Genomic DNA, 26,436 nt, shown 5'->3' with positions numbered 1-26,436 from the left:
TCAAAGGTCCTCTTCAGCATACATAACAAGTGGTTCAGTTACTGTTGCCTTTCTATCAGATTAAACTAGTCTGGCCATTCTGACATGTGGCATCAACAAAGTATTTGGCCCAACGGCTGCTCATTGGCTATTTTGTCTTTTTTGGATCACTCTGTAATCCCTTCAAATGGTTGTGCTTGGAGATGCAACTACAAACAAAAACAAAGATGACAAACACAGCTAAGATATGAACTAAACACTTGGAGCAAGATGCTAACGGGGGACATAGACAACGGGGAGCGTAACCAAACTAATCTAGACACAGTCTCCAACACGATGAGGGAAACACTAAAGGCACCAGACTCAATAGGGATACTGGACATAGATTAGGGGAAACACGACGGGGAGGGAACTAGAACTGAGACAGGGATACGTATAACATCATTACGAAACACAAAAACCGCAGGATGCAGGATTAGCAATATAAGAGCAAGGAACATAGCAACTTACAATAACCATCCATGGGACTAGGGAAACATGGGGATTATAAACACAGGGTGCATCTCAATTCAGGGGCTGCAGCCCACGAAGTGCGCATTTGTAGGCCGGTTACGTCACTGCGCCGCGCCGAAGGCTGTACCAATTCGTGGGCTCCTTCTTATGACGTGGGCTCCTTCTTATGCGGTCGACGAATGTAGCCTTCAAAAACCCCGAAAACGAAGGATGCATCTGAGTATCCTTCGCGTCCCACGATATCCCAGGATTCATTGCTCTATGAACAATAAACAGGCGACATGGCGGAGTCTAGTGTACGGGCCGAAGAATTCGTTTTTAAATGTAGGTGTTTTTTAAATATGGAAAATTATACTGCAATGAGATGCTAAATAACATGCCAATTATTAAAATATCATATAAAAAAATGCGGTTTCTGGCTCCATTTTGTCGGACAGCTCGCTAACACGTATGTAACGTATGTAACACGTATGTAACGGGGCAGAGCGTGGTCACGCAAACATATATACTGTACGTCTTGTGAAAACTAGATTGTCTCATTTAACAGCCGTGAGATGCAGCCTACCCGGCCTTCAAAGTGTGTGGCCTCTGTGGGCTGCGGTCTACGTGGTCTACGTAGGCTGCAGCCCCTGAATTGAGATACACCCAACGACTAAACGGGGAATTAAACAAGACACCGCTGATCAAGATAATCTGCAAGGCAGGGACATGAGGTACAGGGGCATGATTGACAGAAGGGAAACCAAGGAAACCAAAAAACAAGGCGCGACTAGGGCAGACGACACAAGACAGGGGCGGAGGGCAGATCTATATGTGACAGATTGGCTAATTAGATATTTGTGTTAACATGCACAAGGTGAAGTTCTTAGTGATATAGTCATCAAAGAGATACAAACACATTAATCAAAATATTAAGGACAAAGGTAATGACCACTTTTCTTTGGAATTTGTACATACAATTTATACAGTTGTACAGTTATATACAATTTGGACTGTCCACAGATTTACATTGGTGCATTTGGCAGATGGTCTTACCAGAGGAACTTGCATATTTATCAGTGTAGCAATACTTGCACTGCCTGGCAATGACTAACACTACTCTGCCCGCTCTATCAGGGGAGTTATGGATGTGGAGGCCATGCATGAAAGAATAAAAAAAAAACAGTGAAATATCAATATTTTTGCATAGCCTATAGAAAGGTAAAAGTACTTATGTTAGAACCATAGGTGCTATTTCCTCTATTATAGCCCAATGAATCTTATTGCACAGCACCAGTAAAATATTTTTCGGCATTTGACCAGCCTGAAAAATGACAGAATAGTAATCAGATCTTAGTTTCTCATCTCACAGACACAAGTCACATATTTATTGGATTTTAGTGAAAATGCTAGTTTTTGTTTGCAGTGTATCCATGAATACAGAGTTGAGAATATTCTGTGACTCAGATAAATCCCATCTATACTGGCCCAGATTAACTAGGAAGAGAGTGTCTGAGTGTTTGCCAGCAGTCTGTTACTGTACACTTGTACAATGCACCTGCATTGTGTATTATGTCTTCTATTGTATTTATTGTCTGTTATTCTCATTTTATTGCATTTTCTGAATCATCCTTGTAAAAAAGTGCTAATTCCACCAAAACAAACCACTCAAACATGTAAATAGACCTGGTCAGTTAAATCACAGGCATATGAAGTCTAGAATGACTAGATTGGTGTGATTTGACACTACCTCAACTAAGTTCTCTGTGACGATTGAGGGAGTGCAAATAAAGAAGGAAGTAATCACACCAGTCTCGGAGGATTGTGCACCAATGCAAAACCTGTGACATAATCCGCAGGTAACCAGCAGTCAACTTGTACAAAGACACAACATATACAGTGAGTTCCCGCTTAACGACGGGGTTAGAGACTGAAAAGTCCATCGTAAAGCCGTTTTCGTCATTAAGCGTGACCCTAGATTTAGATACGCTTAGCTCGTAAATACAGTATAGAAAAAAACAATGTTCAATGTTCTCGTGCGTGCGTACAACGTGAGAAAGAGTGATCGCGTTGCTGAGATGGCTGCGGTGGAGGCTGCGCTGCCTCAGCTTATCGTACACAACACTCCACTGTGCTGCCACTGCTCCTCTGTGCACCATGCGAAATTCAAAAAAAGTCGGTCGTAACTCCGGCCCGTCATTAAGCGGGGACTCACTGTTTAGACAGACAAATGACCCTCAGGTGTCGGGTTCCCAAATGGACTACACCCACCTGAGGGACGGACACAACAAAAACAACAATGGGACAACATGGAATACTGCCAGTGCTGAGAGGGGCAGCCGGCAGGGGGCCTTCATAGTGTGACATTCTCTTTTTAGCCAGTTCTGGAATATTTAATGAGGACACTATGGCTATAGTGGGAATAAAGAATAGTTCTGCATCCTATGTTCTGTGTTGGATGCTTTCTGCCTGTGGGTTCATGCTGTCCTTGCCTTGATTACTGGGAGCAGTGTTTAGTGGGCTCAGACAAAGGCCATATTAGTCTAGTTTCCTGACTATAGCTGCTTCATTGTCATCACTGCAGCATGTCACTGTGTTACTTCAGTATTCAGCTCTGCAGCATTCAGGAACACTGTGTATGCTGTTTCCTCTATTCTAGTCCAGTGAAACCTAGCAGTGTCATACTGAAGGCCTAAGACTACCTCAGGTCACTGGTGCATAGTGAGGATGAATGCACCCTGGGGTCAGGTCGTAGGGTCAGGAATTGAGCTGTACTGCGTTTTAACGGTGGTGGAAATTTCAGCAGCACTCTTCACCTTAGCTTATCTGCTACATCTACAAATGGCTGTGCAAGCTTTGTACTCCGTGTCCATTTGTGTATATGTATATGTGTGTGTGTGTGTGTGTGTGTGTGTGTGTGTGTGTGTGTGTGTGTGTGTGTGTGTGTGTGTTTGTACATGTGTGCATGCATGTGCACATGGGTGATGTAAGAACAGAGATTGATCTGAGCAAACGAGTAGGAGAGTTGTGGGTTGGAGAGTGTGGGTTTGAGAGCCTCTCAGTGCTCTACAGAAACACACCTTCCAGCAGGCGTTGGGCCAGAGCCAGTTTTGCACCCAAACACAGAATCATCAAACCTTTCAGGTTTTTTTGGAAAGAGATGCATGCAGCAAAGTTCACTATGATAGCAGCCTAAAGGAAATACGGTGGCTTGGTTGGATCATTTTAACATTTAGATGAAGCTTAAGAAAAGCTTCCATCGTTCAGCTGTGGGGGTGCGGGGTCAGCTCTGGTTTTACTTTGAGTTAAGAGTCCTGGAGAGGCTACAGCATGAATCTTTATTCATTTATATATTCATTGTATTATGTTGTGTACATGAATTATTTTACTATATTAGTGTATTTTGGTTATGGATATTCCTGCTTAAAGAATCTTTCCTTGGAATGTATTATGGAAGTCATATTGAGCACAACAATGCCATTATTAGCTGGAGTGGCCTGACACATCTTAAGTAACCCTACAGACCATACAGAGGTAAAGAGCAAAAGGACTTAAACAATTATATTAACGGTGCGTGGACTCTGTGTTTTTGTCCTGAAGAAAGTCATTTAGTCTTATATCCATACTAGAATGGAAAATAAAATAAATAACAGATGAGGCATAAGACCAATCGATTACCCTGTAAAAATATTCATAGTTGGATACTTAATTGTAATCAGTAGGCAGCAAACAGCAACAAAATATGTGTAGGTAATTCATTCCATTGCTAGGCACACCTAGAACCTGTGACGCTCGGTGCTGCGTGAAGGACGAGGCACAGAATCCTCGGTTGCACGTATGAACGTTACGTTTATTAACATATAGAGCACGATCAGCACACGTATAAACACATTCACGTGTATGACTAGACAAAGACGAGCACGGGACACTGCGCGAACGCACATTAAATAGACGAACCACATGACCCCCAAGTGTTGACGAGACGAGCCACAGGTGAAACTAATGAACGCTTGGACACAACCGCACCCACGGAGATCCACAGACGCAGACGACTTGACATAGACATTGTAAACACACGCCCAAAAGGGAGGAGTCAGGGGCTGTAATGTGACAGAACCTTTGAAAATGGTCTATGAGTACATTATATTTGGAGAGCACAAATATACCAAAACATGGACAATTTACTAATTTGAGAATAAATAAAAAAGTAAGAGGCTGAAGAAAGTAAAATATGTGCACTCATTATGATTTTGTGACCTCTAGTGCCTCGTGGCTACATTAATCTAATTCATGTGCACAATTTCATACATCAAGGCCTCTCCAGGGTGTCATACAGAGTTGATCTCATTTCTTTTGATCTTGGCTCTCATGTAACGGTTGCATGTATCGATACTTACAGAGTGGAAATGGCCCTAATCTCTTTTTTTTTTTCTTCAGTTTTTATAGTGTGCAGGCATGAAAATCTGTCACCTTTCGGCGAAATTCGCCGTTTTGAAGTTGAAAAGGGTGACCTACGTGAATCGTGTAGATCCGATGAGTTTTTTGTTTGGGGGGGGGGGGTTCGGGAGATTATATGTATTAATTATCATATTGACTTAATAAGCAAACAGAGCACTTCCGAAATCGGCAATTTCAATGACAGTGGCCAGCAGTTTCCGCCCAGAACCTTCATAGAGGCCAAATAGCGTTTCAATCATACGAACGTTCTTCATTCATGTTATTCATTTACTGCTAAGCCACGACTTACTAATGTCGCCTTTCACACGCGGCAACAAAGTTTATTTTTTCACAGCAAAGCAAGCAGATCCCAGGGATGTTCGCGAACTGACTGCCCAAGGAAGGTAAACCTGGCTTTATATAAAGTAATACTTAATTATCTTGTTTGCACGCGTTAATTATCTCGTTCGCACGCGTTAGTACAGGGGTGCCCACAGTTTTCAGCTTGCGAGCTACTTATAAGATGACCAAGTCAGAAAGATCTACCGGGGTGGCGGGCGAACGTAATTTGTTGAGTGGATTGCAGATTGGCTACCGTGAATGTCAATCAAAATAAAACCGTCAGTGCAGATGTGCGATTCATCTACTACTATTTTATGTGACGCGATCTACGCACATTCCTTCGCGATCGACGTAATGAGCACCCCTGCGTTAGTAAGTCGTTCGCACGCGTTAGTAAGTCGTGGCCACGCGTTATTATATTTTTTACATGATGTCACCTTACGGGCTCCGTAATATTTGGCATCACCTGTCGCTGTACACCAGCAGCCACCCCCCCCACCCCCCGTCGCCGTATTCCCATGACGTCACATGTCAACGCCCCGTCGCCGTATCCCCATGACGTCACATGCCCCGCCCCCCGGTCTTCTCACCTTTTTAACCCTTGACCAATTTTCATGCCTGCGTGTGAACATAAAATCTTATCTTTTCACATCTGATTTGGACCACTATTGTTTGTGATTCTAGCTTGGATATTTATTAGTGTCTTTGCCATGTGACACATGTAAGACTACTGTTTCTTAACATGGTGAAAACCCCAGTGTCTCTCCATGGTTTGGCAGATTGTGATGCGGGGAGAGAGGCGGCTGAAGGCACTGGTTGCATATTGTGTTCTTTATTGTCCATAATAAGGAAGAGAGGCGTGGTCCTCGTTCAATGCGCAGCACTGGACTGCACGACCTGTGGGCTCAGAAAGGGTGCACACTAATGAAAAACAGGTGTCAGTAGTCAGGTGATTGGGACCGGGGTAGCGGCTTGGTGCTAGGGGGGCGTGTGCAGTGCATGAGTGTGAGTGGGTGCACGCACCCTCCGGTGGCCTCCCAGCGACCCATGGGAAATCAGATTTTTTCTTCAAAACAGCAAATGCCTTATGCAAAATTGCACCAATAATAATAATAAGTGTATTTTTGTAAGTGCAACATGAAAGGGAAACATACATTGAATATATCATTTTACATTAAATTAATAATGACATTAAATGAATTCTGCCCAATTTCTGGTCATTTTATGTGCTGTTTCCAAAGACTTCACTGCTATGCTAAACTTTTCTGTGGCATCATGTATGTGGCATGGCTGTGAATTTGGTATTAACTATTAACAAAGCAATGCAATGTTTTGAGAATAAGTGTGACAAGGCAAGTCTTCAACGGGCACTATACTGTATGTCAAAGGGCAAATCCGGACAATGTCTGGACCTGAAAAAATTGTGATGAGAATGGTAATGAGCCAAAGCCTGCAGTAGGTGTCATAAACATAATTTTGATGTTTCATTAACGTATTGGAAAAACGGCAAAAATATAATTTTATGTATTTATGTTTATGTGCACGTTTGGGTCTTTTTGCATATGATCACAGAAGGAATCTGCTCACACTGAGCAAACTGTGAATAGTCGAGGTTAAAAAAACGGAACCAAGAATCGACGCTTTATCAGTCAATGAAACAACTCATTTCTGTTCTGGTATTATGTGAACTGTCTGGTTAGTTGGCAGCAGTTCAGAGTGACGTCAATGCAGAACAACACACTCATCTTGTGTAGATGCTAATTGGACACATCAGCGCATTAGTAAGGTTATTCTTAGCCTCTGTTTTTACAGTGCAGCAATTAAAGGATCCACTACTCTCATTTGAGTTTAGTAAGATGTCTATTACCAACAAAGCCAGAGTTCATCAGCTAGCCAACTTTCAGAGCTGTTTTTCTCCACACAAACGTTTGCCTTTCTCTCTTGCGTGTGACACTTCTCTAAAATAAATTGGATGTTTATATCATTATATAATTTTAAAATTGACAAGACCAGTGGCTTGCTCTTAGTGGTGCACTAGAATGAATTCATTCAGTTTTTCTAAATAGCTCTGAAGTCTATATGTAAAGTATATGACTTTGGTCTGAGCAAAAACAAAACTGTGGATGTGGTCTTCCATGCCCATTTTCATCCCTATGATTTGGCTTTATTGAAACAAGCTTCTTTCTTTCATAATTCGTTTTAGTTTTAGTGGGCTTAAGAATATTGGATGGGCTCTGCTTTAATTGTCTGGTTTATGGCAAGGGACCATAATATCACACAGAATCAACATGTCAAAATCAATAGCTAGCTAAATGTGAGAGGTGAACTATAGTTTTAGGCAGTTGTATATGTTTGAGCCAGCATTGGAGGATATTTCTGAAACAAAACTGATTTTAACAAAATGACTTGATGTGAATGACTTCAGTGGTGAACAAGCTAATATTAGCTAGGAACCAGCTAGCAAGCTGCTGAGTGGATACATCTAGGCCCAAGCAACTGAATAACTTGGCTTCTATGTCTTGATAGGGTTGTCACCCAGTTTTCCCAGGACTGTCCTTATTTTTAGTCATCAATCCTAGAAAAGAAAATCCTGGTTTTCACTAGGTTCACGTGAGATTTAACTGACTTTATTGATTACCTATAAAATAGATATTTTCCTGACAAAGGGACTGACATAGAAATATCTAAAATTGTACTACATTTTTCTTTGAATGGGACACAGGCAGGAAAAGCTATGTCATCATACTATTTAGTTGGCTAGCTATAGATAGCTAGCTATGCCAACTTGGGGTCTGTTAGTAGCTAATATCACCTACCTAGCTCTTTGCTTTCAATCTCGATTTCAACACAAAGTAAAGTGGTTATCTCACTATGAAAGTGTAAGATTATCTGTCTTTAACTGACAAAAGTGGATAAAATCACATAGCATGAAGAGTTAGCTCCTTACAGGCAGCAGTCAGAACAAGTTGGGACTACTTCTCTTTTCAGTGAGAAACCTTGAAGTGAAGCCTTTTGATTATTGTCTAAGATTTGAGAAACTGTCCAGAGTGAAATGTGCAAACTAACAACTTGTCTGGGATCCTGGTAAATACAAGTGTCAACCATGCCACTTACTCTGTTGTCATTGTTTTGTTTTTCACACTATCTGCAGAACTTTGAAGATTCAGTTATGCAGGACAATGTTAATATTGCCTTAAAATGCAAATTATGAGGCATAAATAATCAGTCATGACTGTTATGTCTTTTGGAATTTGGCCCATTTTATGACTTTTGAGTTTGGTATTCACAGTTTTCAGTAGTCAGTTGAATGTTCCAAACTCTCCTCATTCACCAGTTGCGAACCATGACCATTAAACCTGGGCCCGCTACCCCCCCCCCCCCCCCCCCCCCCGAAATTTTTTTCCTCTCCTAATAAACTGCATTAAAGAATAAAGAAAAAACCTATATAACGCAAAATAAGTTTCCAAACAAAATAAGGTTCACAGCTCCGTGGTTCTCGGAAGCGGAATATGTAAACGAGGACGTCAAAGGACTGAATCGAAACTAGCTAGCAGCGGTACACTAACGACAGCTAGCGTCGCCACAGCGGGCATTTTCTAAATTTTTGCTCTAGCATTTCTATTTGTTGGTTTCAGGAAGGCATTATAATGTATATGGCACTAGGGATTGTGTTGTGTAGGGGTTAAGTTTATAATTGTAATGTCCCAGATGTCACATGAAGACACAGTTGCAAGGAAGCCGAGGGTTTATTACTTAAATACACAGTGCCTTAAATGGGAGACAAGGAATTAGACAAACTACCCACACCAAGAGCAGACACGTTTAAGCTGATGACGGGGCATGATAAAACACAGACTTACTAAGCACTCCAACCTACATTACATCAGAAAAGGGAATAGACTACATATATTTTATTAAAATTACACAGGACTATAACACATAAGGACTATTTAATTACAAGACCATAAGAGTAACATTAGAATACAGATCTGGGCTGATACAAAATGTAGATACTCGGAAGACGCTGAATTACTAAACACGAAACAGTACTACTGACAAAAACATGAGCACGAACCAGATGCGAGGGTATTTAACAAAAATGTCTAAACATACCAACTAAAAAGACACTAAATGAAACACAAAACAGTAATACTGATATGAACACGAGCATGAGCCAGGTCCAAGAGACCAAGAAGACAAGGGCATTTAACATACTCAAATATATACAAAAATAACAGAACTCGGGAATACAATGAAGTTCACAAACACACGATGACCAACAAGGACAATGAAGAATTACGGGGTATAAGTAACCAGTCTAATAAGGAATAAAACAAGACACAGGTGACCATGATGGCTGGGAACGAGGAGGTTGAACAGGGGCGTGAAAATAATAGTAAACAAAAACGCACATGGAAAGGAAAAAACAAGAAAGAAGGGAATCGACAGGGAGGTGATTGACAGCAGGGTGGGGCTACACGTTAAAATAAAATTATTAAATAAATGAAGAGAATTGGTAACAAACATACAGTGCACTCAGGCAAGAAGTGTGAGACAGGGATGTAGCATAAGTTCAGTACTGTTCAGTACTCACAGTAATGAATTAGCAGTTCTGCTGGTACAGACTGCATTCTCGGGATACATCGTAGAATTTGTTTTATAATTCTTGGTCTGTGCAAATGATGTGGTGCCACTGTCACTGCACGAGGGTTACGTCACTGCACGAGGGTTACATCAACATCTACACTGTCACTGCACGAGGGTTACATCAACATCTACACTGTCACTGCACGAGGGTTACATCAACATCTACACTGTCACTGCACGAGAGTTACATCAACATCTACACTGTCACTGCACGAGGGTTACATCAACATCTACACTGTCACTGCACGAGGGTTACATCAACATCTACACTGTCACTGCACGAGGGTTACATCAACATCTACACTGTCACTGCACGAGAGTTACATCAACATCTACACTGTCACTGCACGAGAGTTACATCAACATCTACACTGTCACTGCACGAGGGTGTAATGTACGTGACTCAAGGACAGCAGGAGGCGGACACAATTGCAGGGAGAGATCCATTTGAATTAATATACATGAGCTCTCGGAGGAGCGAACGAGAGACAAACAACCGACTAAAACTGGAATAAAACGTGAAAAGTAAAATAGAGTGCTGTCAGGCTCTAAAAAAAGAGTATGAACTGGCAGAGTATGTTCTTACTTTCAGATACAACACAAAGAAATCATTTGAACAGGTATGGGCACAGTGACCACAATCTTGCTGGCTGCCAAAAGAATATGATCATATATGGGCAAAAAACAAACAAACAAACTATGTGACACTTTCCATTAAAAATCCAAAATCTGATTAGACATTTGAATGATATATCAATATGAACAAATCTTCTTGGAGTAAGGTACGCTTCAACCTTTACACATCACTTACTAATACACTGTATGTGTCAAATAGTATTTATTAACGGGTTCCAATGTCCAATTATTTTTGGCAATGTTCCACTACATAGAGTCATGTCAGAAAGTCATCTTGACAGGCAAACCAAAATGGATGCAGGAAATTCCCAGTGTCTTTTTTTCTGGGTATTGAAATGGACAGTGAGATTGTCAGAGAATCCTTGTAAATCCGGAGTGATAAGCACACAGCTCTCTTTAAAAAAGCTCCTGTCTTTTTGAATAGCCCTTTTGTTTCCCGAGTTAACATCAGTGGGGGGTATTTCCAGTCCTGCCTACTGTACGTGTGACTGCATGTGCTGGGTGTAAAACGCCTCGGCTTGCCTGCATGATGAAACCTGGGCAAAACACTTTTAAGAAAAGAACATGACGAATCAGTGATGTGTTGGATGCTTTTGCTCCTCCAATTGTAGCCCAGCAGATGTAACCCTAGTAACACGTGGACAATAATCTTTTATAAATATCATGCAAAGTCAGTGTGTTAAGGATCATCTGTTGATGTTTTGTTGTTTTATGATTTTAAAGCCAAGCAAGTTTGAAATCTTCTTTCATTCCATATTCTTGGCAGGGGTGCTAGCCTAATTTTGCTCTGCTATGCTCACAATGTTAATCTCCTTACCAAGGTGTACTGGTCTGAATTTGAAAGGTGAACAGTGGCATTAACAGTAACATTAACCTGGGCTTGCATTGTAACACTGGGACACAACACAAGAATAGCTACACTTACTGACAGGGTTGCATAATACTGGATGCAGGTGAGGGATCATTATCTACTCCCCCCCACCCCCATGGGAAAAAGCTTCTAATTAAATAATATATGTATCAGTGATAAAGGCGTAATATATGTTAGCTTGCCCTTTGCATCACAGTTTAGTTTTGTTCCCTAAATACGGTCTTGGGAGTTTTATTATCTCCCATTTCTTATGTTTGTTAATAAGATGATGAACTACACAACACATTGCATCTCAGAAGTGTGTTAACAAGCAATTTGCACAAACTGATTTAAATGTTGCAGTTGTTTCGGTTTTCTGAGAGCAGGTGTTGGGTGCAGTGGTTTTGTATCAAACATCTGTACATTTCCAGCATGTTTATGACCTCATGACCGTATGACCTCATGACCGAGTGAGTAAGAGAAGGGGTTAAAAGGATCTTTAAAACAGGTCTGTGACAACATAGGCTGCAAGCCTGTCTTTATGGTAATTGACATAATTTCTTATGTCTGATAGGTTTGATTAGATATTTGTTAGCAGATAAGGGTATTTCAGAATATTCCAGAAAAGGGATGTGAAAACTACAGCACGTGTGGCAGGAGCTAGAAGCCCCGGCGGGCCACCAGGGCGAAGGTGAACTTGACCTCCCTGCATTTCATTCAGAGGCTTTGAGAGGCAATTTCTTCCTGGTCAGCTGTGTTTGACAGCCCAGCTCCAAACCCCTGGTCTAATTCACTCTGTGTCTCTCCCTGCTCCATCGCTGTCTTTCTCCTCCCTGCTCTCTCCCTTTTCTCATCTCTTCTCTCTTCACTCTGCTCTTTCTTCACCTCAGTTACTGAGCGAGAAGATAAGTGGGGCTGAAGGCACGAAGCTGGATGAGGACTTCATGGAGATGGAGAGGGTAAGCCGCGTTTGGTTCGTCACACATTCCACCAGTTTCACAGACATGTCCCACATCACCTGCTTACTGTAAAGCCCACCTGGTCACGTCCAAATTTAACCTGTTTGTGTAATTTTCTTGCCTGCAGAAAATAGATGTCACCAACAAGTCTGTTTTCGAACTCCTAACTAAAACCACAGAATACCTCCAACCAAACCCAGGTAGGAATGCCAGGATTACCTCTCACTGAACTCACCACATCAGAAGCAGACTGCCTATTAATAGTGCTAAAAAAACATAATTGTAACTTTGAACTGAACGTGCTTGCTGACTGTGCTTGGATGGTTCTGTAGCTTCACGAGCCAAACTGGGGATGTTGAACACCATGTCTAAAATAAGAGGGCAAGTGAAGACGACAGGCTACCCTCAGACAGAGGGGCTTCTGGGAGACTGCATGCTGCGATATGGCCGTGAACTCGGAGATGACTCCACGTTTGGTACAACACAGCCCTCACACACAAACACACACTTATGCTCACATGCCAGATGTCCGGTTTTAAGCCAGGCGGTCCACGTCTTCGGCTCCCTGTCCTCCATCCTGACGAATGCCTTTCCTGACACTTGTCATCCTTCTGGAGTGAACTGGTAGTGAACTGCCATATCGAAATTGGGTCAATATCAGCAAAAAATGCTGCCTCGGATGTCTGGAGAACATTTTTGAGGAAGCCGATCTGATACCGTTACAAATCCGGCCTGAAAATAGCAAAGCAGTGCTGTGCAGCAGCACACCGCAGGTCACAAGATAACAGCCATGTTTGAGAAGGTCACAGCCAGGTCTCCATGAGCTTGGTTTATACACAGCTGCCGAGTTCAACTTTCCTTCATATTAACGTAACTATTATGTTAAAGTGCAAATATCCATGAACTCAGAAGTGTGGTGACTTATAGTGGGTTACAAAACTATCATGTAGGTTTGATAACCCAGTGTGGGGAGCAGGTTTTTGCCTTCTAGTGTGAGCATAAAAAAAAACACAATAGTGTCTTCGATCTAATGAGTTTATGTATTAATATATATTTTAAAGAAAAGCAGGTATCTATTTCCGTGAGGTAAAGGAAGGTCAGGATCAGGTAAAGGAGAAAGGGCAGCAGAACCCTGTCAGACACACAGCAGGAGTAGACAGCATAAAGAAAGACTAACCAAACAAATAAAGCTCTCTCCTTCTCTAAATTCATGAAGTTATTTAGAACGCTGCACTTCACTAGAAGAAATATATGGTCAGTATTAAATGGATAAGGAATTACAGTTGAATTCACTAACCTCTGAAACTATATAGACGAACTATAGTGTAAATTTCAGGAAAAAGCAGTCAGTGAGGCATCAGTGTGTTTGTATGTGTGTGTGTGTGTGTGTGCTTTTTTTTAGATTTTTTAAAATATTAATCCATCATATCCATTCATGATACTTTTTAATATATAGCATATGTAATACATCTCACACAAAAGAAAATTTCCCAAGTCTTAATTTCACCCACTCAACTGAACCAGTGCTCCACAGTGGCTGTAAAAAATATCAGCTTGGTATCAATATCAGGTTATATTCAAATGTATGATTTTGGTATTGAGTTGGTACAGAAAATTAGTTTCTAGCACTCGGTTTTAGCTGTCAAGTTTGATTAAATAAATCGTTATTTTATGTTGCAGATTGTAAGATCAAATCAAGATAGATTATGGGTTTAATTTTGTTTTGTAGTGTCCTCTGCATGTCCGACTCTTTGAGGTCATGATGTGGCCACTCTGTTGCCCTCATCCATGCATACAAAACAGACACAGAAACTACACACGCACAGTCTGGTAAACAAGAACCACAGACCAGAAGCAAAGGATATCCTGCCTTGTGTTGATGTTGAAATCATTGTGACGCTTTCACACTTGGTCTGTCCCCCCTTTCACTTACTTACATACACACACACACATGCACAAACACACACACAGTCATGTTTCTTTCTTTGTTTCATGCTTTGTTTCATTCTTTATTTGGTCCTTGTTTCATTATATCTGTAATACACACAAGCATACTGAGGAAAATGGAGTTTTCTGTAATGAAACTGTTCACATTTTGACAAGCTTATATTTGCACTGCCACCTAGTGGCAAGAATGTTTCACCTAACCATAGTTAGTTACATTTCATTACACATTTCAAGAAGAGGTTAGTAAAGTTATAAGAACACAAATGTTGTTTTGGAGGTTACGTTAGACCCAGATGTATGTGTTTGTAATGAACATAGTCTCATCTTTTGAGTAAACTGTAGGTCAGAATAGTTTCACAGTTTTACACTAGAGTTCTGAGGCATGGCAAATTGTTGCTGCAGAAATGTTTTAATCTGTGTTAATATTGATTGGAATATAGAGTAGTAAAAGAAACAAAAAAAAGTAATAACAAGAAAGCTGAAGTAAAAAAACTGTAACAGTGAGAAAGAGTGCAGTCAAGGATTAGTGTCAGTATCTGGAGAGGGGTTTTACAGACACAGTGGCTAATGGAAGTGTGTGTGTATGTGTGTTTCTTTCATATTCCTATAGGTTGTGCTCTGGTGGATGTGGGCGAAACAATGAAACAAATGGCTGATGTTAAGGACTCCCTCGATATCAGCGTGAAACAGAACTTTATTGACCCCCTGCAGACCCTGCAGGACAAGGACTTGAAGGAGATCGGGGTGAGAGGTCAAGTCACATCAAAGGTTCTCTCAGGCAGTGGAGGCAAACACACCACCACTGCACCGATATGGAAAAAAGCACTTCAAAAAACTGGATTTACTTTTCTGTTGCATGTGGTAGCAAAAACACGCAAGACCACTTACTACATCGTACATAAAACAGATGGATAGATGAAGCAAAAGACAGATGGCTAGACAGGTAGATAAACAGACAGATATACTTCTTTGATCCCTAAGGGGACATTTGAGTTCAAACGTAGCCAACACTGAACGTAAGGTGCACCTATGATTAATGCTACCAATGATACCCACACATAGTATAAAAGAAGACCATGATTGACACATCATGGAAACAATAAATAAGGTGTTAGGGACCACCAGGTACAAGGTCGACATTCTGGAATTGTGAACTCAGTATTGTGTGTATAAACATCAACCAAGGTGATAACATCTTTCATTTGTTTGATGAAAAACAGATGGACTGAGGCAATAGAGCCGCCTTCAGATGTTGTGTAAACATTTGAGGTGACTTCAGATGTTGTGTAGACATTTGAGGCATGTCCAGATGTTGTGTAGACAATGAAGATATCTCTTCAGGTGTTGTGTAGACATTCGAGGTGACTCTTCAGATGTGTACACTTTTGAGGTGCAGCTTCAGATGTTGTGTAGACGTTTGAGGTGCATCTTCAGATGTTGCGTAGACATTTGAGGTGCATCTTCAGGTGTTGTGTAGACATTTGAGGTGCACCTTCAGGTGTTGGCTGACGTAATTGGCCTGCCGTCTCTCCCCTCCCCCACCCTAGCACCATCTGAAGAAGCTGGAAGGACGGCGGTTAGATTTCGACTACAAGAAGAAGCGTCAAGGCAAGATTCCTGATGAGGAGATCAAACAGGCTGTGGAGAAGTTTGAGGAGTCTAAAGAGCTTGCGGAGAGGAGCATGTTCAACTTCTTAGAAAATGATGTGAGCCCCCAACTATAGTTGTTTTTTCCTTGGCATGCCAGCTTGTGGCACTTTGTGTTTTCTGTAGCATATAATACGTGTTAGCTTTTTTTTTTGCTCAGTATGAGAGATGGTATGGATGTCCATTCCCGACACGTAAAATGAAAAAATACCCTTTTTTCTCATTATGTAAATTGCTATTTCATTTTGAGATACTAAGTCATTATTTTGAGATACCAGTGAGCCACATCTGAATCCCCTCGCGTGCAGGCGCATGAAGACGCTACAGATGCTATTCACGATTCCCATTGTTTCTATGCATAAATATGAGCTAATATTTAATTATCCATCACAGCAAACGGTGCAGCATTATCTGTATCCAAACAAAGACAGACTGATTCAACGGTGTTAAATATTTTTAATAAAATGTAATGTACCAAAGCTTGGTTGTTACCATAACACTCAGGGGGATCGAATGCCTTTCAGTCATGCTAAGAATCACAAAAACACATATAAATATTTTTACTTCTCAGGCCCGGAGCAATAACATACTTCCTATACAGAAGTACCTTTCTGACCACGTGACTTTGCAGTATTACTTTGTTCCTCGCCATTACTGACAACCTTACATCTTATATATCTTACTGACAACCTTACATCTTATATATCCTAATGACTAAGTTATGATCACAGTACCAAAATGATACTGTCCTCATGATCTAAGAGTTGCAATGTCTGGTTAACATCTTGTTTATTTTGGTGACTTATCTTGATGTCACCAAAATAAAAAATAAATTTGTGTTTTTAAGCGCTTTGTGACAACATGTGTTGTGAAATGCGCGATACAAATATATTTGATTTGATGTGTAGGTTATACCAGTATATGTCTCTTAAGTTCAACAGGGGGTGTTTGAGTTTGATGAAGGTACATGAGATGTTCCTTCATTGAACTCAACGATTCATATGTTACTTGTTGCTATCTCAAAATAATGCCTTAGTATATCAAAATAATAAGATAGCAATTTACATAATGATGAGAAAAAATATGTGCTGAATTTTTAAAAAATGGCAGGAATGGGCTTCCATAGTGATGACAAAGTGTGTTGGCATACCATGTGATTTTTGTCTGGGTAAGCTACTGGCTGCTAAAGACACATTGTTTTGCTCAGTATTTTTTTATTGTAGTATCATTTACCTGCCTTTAGGTGGAGCAAGTGAGCCAATTGGCAGCTCTCATCGAGGCCGCAGTGGAGTACCATCGGCAGTCCTCCGAGATTCTAGAGGAGCTTAGCGGAAAATTACAAAGCAGGTAGTACAATTGCCAGCATCTGTTGCTTTTTATTTATTTTCATGTTTTCCTTGCTTGTTTCCTGACCTGTTAGTTTTTAGCATTTTTCTGTTAGCATCTTTCTGTTTTGCCATGTTATAAGAAGGTCTGGAAGTGCACAACAAAGGTTGTACTTTATTTTAATATTTATAGTAGGGGTGGGACGCGATCAAAAAAATTAATCGAATTAATTACAAGCGTTGTAATTAATTAATCGAAATTAATCGCATTTTAATCGCATTTCAATATTTTACATGAGAAATATTAATTTAAGTTTGAATGATGAATAAATCAATGAACATAAGCATAAACTTCAACATCTTGTTTATTTTTCCACCAGTCTACTACACAGACCAATAGATGAGTGCAGAAAACAAAGCACAGTTTTCAGAACACTGGAAATTCTGACCAAAAATGTTTAATTTTGGGAGCTTTGCTCATGATATTGGAAGAATAAGAAGAAGTGAAGTAAATCAGATGTTTTTTAATACCATTTTAGATGGTAGACTTTTTCTTTAATTTCCCAGGCCTCTGCCACAGGCATCTCCATAGTGCCTAGTGATCTTCTGCATGCTCAAAGCAAATGACTGGATCTTTCATTCATCATGTATAATATGACCTGTCACACCAAGATAATTCTTGTTGCTAACAGAGATCCAGTGATCCCCAGTCAGAGCCACATTTGGGCACTCTTCACAATAACCAAATAATGTGATGCGTGAAGTATTGTAATGATCCTTAAGGGATTATTGGGTTACTGTTTCTTTAAGTTAAGTTGTGTGTGCGAGTGGAAAAGTGCGCGAGGAGCGAGAGTGAGAGAGAGGATTCGGTTATTTTTCTTGAGTGAGTTCGCTTGTATTAATGTTGAAATAAGAGACGAGTTGTCAACAGTAAACTGTCCTGGTATTTAACCAACGTTACAGTATAAATGCCTCCGCCGCTCGTGCGAGGTGTGCGGAGTCGCGCGCGTCACTAGCGAAAGTTTAATCCAGGCTTGATTAAGTTTAATCAGTCTTAATGGTCCAATGAAGGTAATTTAAAAACCAGGACATTTCCTCACTTAAAAAAACCCCGGGACAGGATGTGAAATACGAACGTTTGGTCACCCTATCGTACTAGGAATACATTTATCAGCTAAGTGATCATTACTGACCTGCGCATTACTACCAACACGTTTTGCGTTGAGGCGGTAACGAAGGGTGGAAGTGCTCGTGTGATAAGCGAACTTCCTACATAAAATGCAAATAACACTAATTTTGTTTTTACTTCCATCTGGAAGTTTCTTATATTTATATTTCCCATCCACCAGCGTAGCGTCTTCACTCATCTCCATCATGCTCATCTTATTGTGCGTCCATATAATCTGTATGTCTGGAACTCTTGCACTGAGAAACATTCCACGGTGCAAAAGTGTCTCATGCGTTAAATGCGTTAAAATGCGTTAATTTTTTTAGTGCGTTAATTTTCCTGTAATTAATTAATCGAAATTAACGCGTTAAAGTCCCACCACTAATTTATAGATCAATGTAATGTTACGGTGGTGACAGAATTATATCTGTTCATATAGTTTACAGAGTGCCTTGTTAGGAATATAATTTTTGTTTATGTGGCCTTTTTACTACGTCCTGAAAATATTCTTCTTTAATGTGCATGAAAATTAAAGGGGCAGTACTGCTGTTCACTGCCTGTCAGTGGGGACCGTCTGTTTGAAGTGCCCCTTTAAGGTTTAGGGAGGGGCCAGGGCGATTCTGCTGTAGCGTAGTGCAGTCGCCTCCGTGCTCCGGCTGACCCCGCTGCCCCCTTCGCCTGCAGGATAGCCGTGGCGAGCAGCCAGCCCCGGAGGGAGTTCAAGCCAAAGTCCATCATGTCCAGCCTGGAGACCCTCAGCAGCACCCAGCACAACGGCTTCTCCTACAGCTCCTCCCTGAAGTCCTCAGGTGTCATGTGACTCTAGTCCCACACATTCCCCAACCAGCTTGTCGGTTCAGTCCGCAGTTGTGCAGCTGCTCAGTCGTGCTTTTATTTTGTTGCTCATACTTTTTGTTGAATTTGAAGTTAAATGCTTTATGGATGATTTTTCTCATTAATATGCATATGAATGTGGTTTCTATGCTTATATTATACTGCACTACTGTTATTTGAGAAGCTCACTCATCATCTGTTCTTCATTGCAGATATCCAAGTCAACAACAATGGAAATGGAAAAAGTAGGTTCTTCAGCTGTGTACTGGTACATGTTAACTACACCGTACAGAGGAAACCTTTAACTGACACCGAATAAACCTGTAACACACACACAGAAAGCCTGTAACCTGCACAGAGTAAACCTGTAACCCACATTCAACCTTGTACTCCACAGAGTAACCTGTAACACACACAGTCAGCCTGTACTCCACTCAGAAGAAACCTGTAACCCGCACAGAATAAAGCAGTTTTATTAGGCAATGTTTGCCTTTAAAGCTTTATGGACTTCAACATTTAGAAAACATTGCAATACCCGGTCCAATTAAAATGGTCCACGAAGGTGCTCACCTTTACTTCTAGTGCACGAGAGTCCACTCCAGTGCTGCAGATCTAATGCTGACCATAGTTTCATTCCAGCCCACATTTAACACACCAGATCCAGTGACCCAAGGCCTTCAGGAGCACCTGAATATTAGAGCCAGGCGTGGCCACATTAAACTGCGGAGGGAGGTAAATCTCCCATAGCTGGATATAGGCATTATAGATCTAGTAGTTAAGGCAAAGTCACCTGTTTCCTTGTAAACAGAGAAACATGGAGTATATCTACAAGTTGTGCCAACAGGATTTTCCTGAGGAAATTTAAAAAAACTTCCATTCGCATTGCAATAGTCTCACTAAAAAGAAACATTTCTAACTAGCATGTTTTGTTTTGTGGCATCCATGTTCATTGTTGATTTGTGTGTCCTTGTGTGTGTGTGTGTGTGTGTGTGTGTGTGTGTGTGTGTGTGTGTTTCTCATACTTGTTCCCTGCATTTTGGTGTCAGCTGAACACTTCACCCACGTGCCTCCCATGACTCTCACATGGTCTGAAAGCAACAGTCGTGAGTATCATTAGATGGATGTAGAATTTCTATGCACCACAAAATGGTGTTTTATAACAAGGAGGGATTTACAAGCTAATATTGCCAGTGTCCAACGGGTGTGGCCCTTATCTCTTCTGTCACCGAGCTCCTCATCTTTCACTAATAGCCACACCTCTTTAACCAAGGAAGGATCCTCGTGACTGAAATTGGATGCTGACCAGAAGGGAAGGCCCATAAACCTGTAAACACCATGGCCTTTGAAGGATCAAATTGAATATCCCAACCTTTTGTCAACGTCTGCATGTGGGCTTGAGTTATCTGGCTCTGGCTGAGAATTTTGCCTTTCTGAAACTCATTACAATTCACACACATGTTGATCTATGTGTATGTTCCAGCCATAAACATTACTTGTCAGTCTCCTTGAAGCTCTGTGTCATATTTAGTTTGGTTGGCTTATCTAATCTCATACTCTGATGTCCCGGCCAGTGTGTGCCATAGTCTGTGTTAGGGTTAGTGTGTAAGCCTCATTTAGGGCGTACCGTGACTGAGAGGACGCTGGCATGTGTGGTTCCCTTTCAGAGACGGAGACCCACATGGACCAGCCCTGTTGCCGCTCCCTCTACGACTTCGAGCCTGAGAACGAGGGCGAGCTCGGCTTCAAGGAGGGCGACATCATCATCCTCACCAACCAAATCGACGAGAACTGGTATGAGGGCATGATCAACGGCGAGTCAGGCTTCTTCCCCATCAACTACGTGGAGGTCCTAGTGCCCCTACCCCAGTGAGACCAGGCAAGGCCCAGGCCTGTATCCCTAGTCCCAGCCACTCAGACTCTGTACCGACATGTCCTCGGGCACATTCTCCATGGGAGCACTGCGTGTTACAGCAGACGTTTTGAAACGTTTTGTTTTTCAGTATTTATGTCCTTTTCAATCATTTGGTTTCCACAGTTCTACTTTCCATTCGTGTGCGATATCCTGTGCTCTGATTTAGGCTTTCGCTCATTGGTTGTTTTGAAAGATATGTTGCATCCAATAGGCTAGCTGCATTTGCTCTATCGCTCTTGATTTCGTTTGTCTGTTTTTCCTTCTACTTCAGTGTGGTTTATCAGTTCATCCGCCCGCACAGGTCTTACGCCATGCGGAAACACACATTCTTATGAACTGTGAGTATCTGCTACTCACGTGGATGTGTATCTCTCTCAGAACTTGAGAACTTCACCTCTCTTTCACTACGTCACTCTTAGCATCTCTTGCTCTCCTTATTCTGTTTACATGTGACTTATTGTGATTATAGTGAGTCATAGCAGCAGTCACAGGTGTTGTAATGGCTAGGGCAGAGATCTGATTACCCTGACATCCTGAAGTGCTTCTTTATTTTGAAGTGGTATTGCACTAAAGCTTTAGATTCAAACTCATTCACATGGCACGTGGACTTTCTGTTGCTCCAAGGAGCCTTGCACTTTCTACTGTACCCCCCCCCCCCCCCCCCCCCCCCCCCCCGCTGCATCAACAGTCCAAATTTATATCGATCGACTCTATGGTAAATACATAGAGAGAGATTGATATCAACATAACCTGCACTTCGTACTGTATGTATTGAAAACTTTCTGCTCGCCTTGTGATTGTTTGCCCACTATTGTACACTAAAAGAAGTTAGAAAATGAAACTGTTAACGAAGCATTCTCTGTATCATGTGGAGGACTCGTGTGTAAGAAGCTCTGAAAAGCTTTTTAAGTCTATAGATTCACTGGTTATTTTAAACTGACAAAGTGTCTCGTCTACCTAAATTAGAAGGTCTTGATATTGCCAAAAAGACTGTATTCCTTTGTTGCCATGAAATATGCCATGTCTTTGTTTAATTTAATAGTTTTTTGTAAGTTTTCCTTTGGCCTCTGAGTCCTGTCTCTTTGGTGTGTCAGGACAGTGCCGTTTTACGTAGCTGTGATCTTTTCAAAATCATTCCCTTTTTCACATCTTTTCTCAACTTTTTGTTGTTGCTTTCACTGGTCAGGTGAATAATGACTAGAAATGACAAGGGAGGTGAGAGGTCTATTTTGATACAGTATTAATCAGTTCCAACGTCCGAGTTAGAACATGCATTGACAGGAGAACTCCCTGGTCCTGAATTCAGATGTCTGAACTACATATTCAGGTCTTGATTCAGCCATTTTCTCAGTGTGCTCAGGTTACATTTGCTTTCCAGGAAACCAGCTGTTGCCCTGTGAAATGTTGATATTTTACAGTTTATTGTTGCCATATGATTTCATTTTTGCCACCCAACTCAGACGGGAAAGTGAGTCACCGTGACGTTTCACCAGAAGTGAACAGGAGCATTAGTGAAGCAGCCTAGGAGTTGAACGAGAGATTTGTTTTGACACTCCTTCTCTCCTCAGAGGGGTGAGCATGAATGAACGATTACAAGAAATCAAAATGGTGGCCTGTTCACCACCTAACACTACTACTGATACCTGGACCGCTTTTGTTTTTTGTCCTGTGTCCAGCAGTTTTTTACTCTAAACGTTTGCTCCAGTTTCTGTCACTACAGTCCTTGGTCTTTTTATTCGTTTGCTCTCTTTAGTATAATTTATACAGAAAGTGTTTTATAGATGTAAATGGATATATTACATACTGTATATTGCATAAATAAATGACAAATGGTAAATAATTGTTCAGACTGATATTTAAGATTTAACTCCTTACACAAAAAACATTAAAAGTAACAAGTGAATTTAGTAAATGTTGCTGTGGAAACATTTGCTCTAGTGACATTTCAATAAAAGATGTAAGTAACTTTTTAAGTATTTAAAAATGTTACATATGACTGTCAAATTTAAGACTCACCACAAATGTACACAAGTTTGAACGTTTGATAACTGAGGACATTTTATATCCAGACCTCAGAACCTCTTAGTTTGGACCCTGTTCCTTTGGGAGAGTGTGGTTTCCCTCTTGCTGGCTTTGTGGCCCCGTGTGACGCTGTCAGCAGCGAGTCGTCTCGGCCCTCTTTGAGTGGGGAGAAGTTCCCAGCACATGTCCAGTCTGCTCTGTGGTCCACCACCAGATCCAGTGTGGGCAGGGAAGCGGTGCTGGTCACGTCTCGGAAGGTCAGGGAGGCCAGGGAGCGGCCGTCCTGGTTCACTCCTCCGCGAGCTCTCCAGGAGTCGTCCTTCATGTGCATGGACAGCCTGATCTTCTTCCAGCCCAGGTGGTTGAGCTCCAGGAAATTGAGGAAGATGCACAAGACCCCCACACAGAACATGAAGATGAGGAAGATGGTCTTTTCAGTGGGCCGAGACACGTAGCAGTCCACCCTCTGGGCACAAGGGGGCACCATGCACACAAAATGAGCCGGGACGCGGAAGCCGAAGAGCATCCATTGCACCGCCAGGAAAGCCACCTCCAGCGCGGCCCGGAAGACCACGTGGCAGACGTAGACTTTGGACAAAACCCCTGACGAGGCTCCGTCCGCACACTCCCGGGTGTTAGCGGGACGGGTCACGGGCGTGGCCTTCCTCACGCCCTCGAGGGCCTCGGCTGGGCCGCGGCCCAGGTGCCCACGGGCCCCGACGGAACAGCTGTCAGAGTCGCAACTGCGGCCACAGGCCTCCTCCTCGCCCCCCTGGCGCACCGGCACCTGCTTGGCCAGGCTGTGCCAGGTGTACACGACGAAACAGAGCGATGGTGCCGACACGGCGATGACGTGGAAGGCCCAGAAGCGCGGCTGCGAGATGGGCGCGAAGGCGTCGTAGCAGACGTTTGGGCAGCCCGGCTGCAGAGTGTCGCATGCAAACATCTCACGCTCGTCGGCGTAAACGTCCTCCGCAGCCACGGCCACCACCAGCAGGCGGAAGGTCACCATCACGGTGAGCCAGAGACGCCCCACCAGCGTGGAGTGCTGGTGCACGGCGTCCAGGAGCCTCTTCAGCAACGTCCACTCCGTCATGGCTGCGAACGGCCGACCGGCCCGCCGCAACACCTCAGACAGATCCACTCTGGCCAGGACAGGCGCTCCTGGGCATCAAGCCGGGGACCCGGCGGCCGGTCTATGGTGGCCAACCCGAGGCATCTCCGCCTTGCTCAGAGATAAGCGTCCCGCTCCACTCCTGCCAGAGGCCACTTGAGCGCGGACCACATGCTGCTGGCCTTTCTCCTCAGGCTCGGCTTTAATAACGTCCGGGGGAGACGGCGGCCCTCCAGATTGAGATAGCGCTCTGATAGGGGCGGCTGATTGCGTTCTTTTTTAGCTTGCTGCCGCTCAAATAGGCAGAGGGTTCCTTTAAAAGGGCACGGATTTAAAAATATGCTTCAGATAGTGTAGGCTTTTGTAAATGCTTCAGATAGTGTGTGCTTTTATACCTTTATACTATTTATGAAGGTGTAGTAGACTAAGTGCCTATATTTTGTGTGTTTTAAAACATGGACAGTAAATCCTTGACATACTCTGACTTGACTTGGTTGAATTTTATGATGTTCACTGCCTCAAATAGAATATGTTTTTGCAAGTCACGTGGACTAAAATATCAAGATACAAGAAAATAAATTTCTAAAACCTCCACTGTTTATGGGCAAATTTTTTTGGTTTTGCATGTCTAACACATTTGCATTCTATTTATTGATTTTAAAAATTATTTTATTTTAATTTTGGCACATTAAAATACAGGGAATTACTGAATATTAAAGGGAAAATTAATTTTCAGTGCTAATAATCTCTGAAATTTGTTAAGAGCATCAATGCTTATACATGGCTTTTACAAGGCACAAATTAGATGTGCTGTGAAGATAGTGACTTATATGTTTATAATATCCACGGTTATAAAATGTTTAGTGTCTGTACCTTGTCTGCAAAGTGCAGTTCCATTGCATGGTTATGAACCAGTGTGACTAAAGGTTTTACTGAAGTCTTTTACAGCAGTGTCTCCATTATCAGACTGGACCTGTACATCTGAGCTCTTAGTCTGACAGAGTGCCAAACAAGCAGGATATGTGTGTGGTGAGGAGTGCTCAGTCCTCTCGAGACGCGTAGTAGTGTATGGGCTGCTTCTCCCGGCATTCTGATGGCCTGTCAAGGATAACTGGTCATCGTATTTACACACACACACACACACAAACATATACAGGTTTTACTAGAATATAAATAAACTATTAGACAATAAAGTATATATTTTATATTGCATACGTTTGGAGATAAACAGAATCAAGCTCTCTGTGTTCCAGCAGGGTTATGTTTGGAAATACTCATTGTAAAGAGTGAAGAGTGAGGACATCACGCCTTTTCATTTTCCTGCGGCTCCTTTACATTTCACTGCTCACGTCACATTATTATTGGCTTTGCATGAAATTAAAAGTAAAAGTAAATTTGCTGTGCTTGATATCACTAGGCTACTTCTGGAAGATAATGCGTATTACATTTTTAATATAATAAATGCAGCAGGTAAATCAGTACAAATGACCAAATCTTTTTTCTTTTCTTTAACAACTTTGTAGGTCCAATTATCCACAAAGTTGTTAAAGAAAAGAAAAATGACTCATTAAATTGTTTACATTATCCTACTTTCACTATTTAACGAGTGAATAAATTCATGGGAGATCCAGTTCTCAGTCTACTGCTCTGTCCCACCAGCAAAATGAGGACGTCCTTTCCCCTGTTCATTCCTATGATAATACGCGGTGTCCGAGTTCCCCCGTCTCTGAAACGTCAAAGGAATTATTCGCCCTGTCGAGCTGTTCATGATGGTTCCCAATGCTGCCCATCTCCTGCAGCCTTTGTGTGATGGGTCATTGAGCTGAATAGCAGACAGGATTAACGCAAGTCAGACAGAGAGAAAGAAGAGCATAGAGAGGTTTTTTCCTTTTGTGCTTTCTGAACACTTGGAGTCTGCTGTGTTTCCTCTTTTCACGCTTTCATCTGAGCTACCCGGCAGAGGTACAAGAACAAGCCGTGATAAATATGAATGAAGGCCGCCCCGGGCCTCCCCCCCTCACCCTCCCTGCAGGACTACGGCTTCTCACGTTTCAAGGAAATTTGCACATTTTCTTCAACTGTTCACACTGACAACTGTCTGGTTAGGGAATTAGAGCAGCATGTT

At 42.0% G+C, this 26,436-nt stretch overlaps 2 protein-coding genes across 3 annotated transcripts in view; one reads left to right on the top strand and one right to left on the bottom strand.

Annotated features, from left to right (window-relative positions):
• Positions 1-22,262, top strand: part of sh3gl3a (SH3-domain GRB2-like 3a) — a 30,248-nt gene extending 7,986 nt beyond the window's left edge. The window contains exons 2-11 of one of the 2 annotated variants that reach the window (XM_077023047.1): positions 12,274-12,342; positions 12,470-12,542; positions 12,675-12,818; positions 14,900-15,033; positions 15,837-15,995; positions 17,180-17,283; positions 19,114-19,238; positions 19,476-19,508; positions 20,310-20,366; positions 20,928-22,262. In XM_077023047.1, the coding sequence (XP_076879162.1) occupies positions 12,274-12,342; positions 12,470-12,542; positions 12,675-12,818; positions 14,900-15,033; positions 15,837-15,995; positions 17,180-17,283; positions 19,114-19,238; positions 19,476-19,508; positions 20,310-20,366; positions 20,928-21,133 (1,104 nt within the window). In that variant the 3' untranslated portion in view covers positions 21,134-22,262. The remainder of the gene's footprint in view (positions 1-12,273; positions 12,343-12,469; positions 12,543-12,674; positions 12,819-14,899; positions 15,034-15,836; positions 15,996-17,179; positions 17,284-19,113; positions 19,239-19,475; positions 19,509-20,309; positions 20,367-20,927) is intronic. The other variant, XM_077023048.1, reaches the window with a different exon arrangement.
• Positions 22,263-22,631: 369 nt separating this feature from the next.
• Positions 22,632-24,857, bottom strand: gjd6 (gap junction protein delta 6). The gene has a single exon (XM_077023049.1). It carries the CDS (start codon positions 24,291-24,293, stop codon positions 23,235-23,237), a length of 1,059 nt encoding a protein of 352 aa, XP_076879164.1. The 5' UTR covers positions 24,294-24,857; the 3' UTR covers positions 22,632-23,234.
• Positions 24,858-26,436: the final 1,579 nt, after the last annotated feature.

The sequence above is a fragment of the Brachyhypopomus gauderio genome, chromosome 12 (assembly GCF_052324685.1).
Source record: "Brachyhypopomus gauderio isolate BG-103 chromosome 12, BGAUD_0.2, whole genome shotgun sequence".
NCBI classification, from domain to species: domain Eukaryota; kingdom Metazoa; phylum Chordata; class Actinopteri; order Gymnotiformes; family Hypopomidae; genus Brachyhypopomus; species Brachyhypopomus gauderio.
This window is presented reverse-complemented; position numbering and strand designations above follow the sequence as displayed.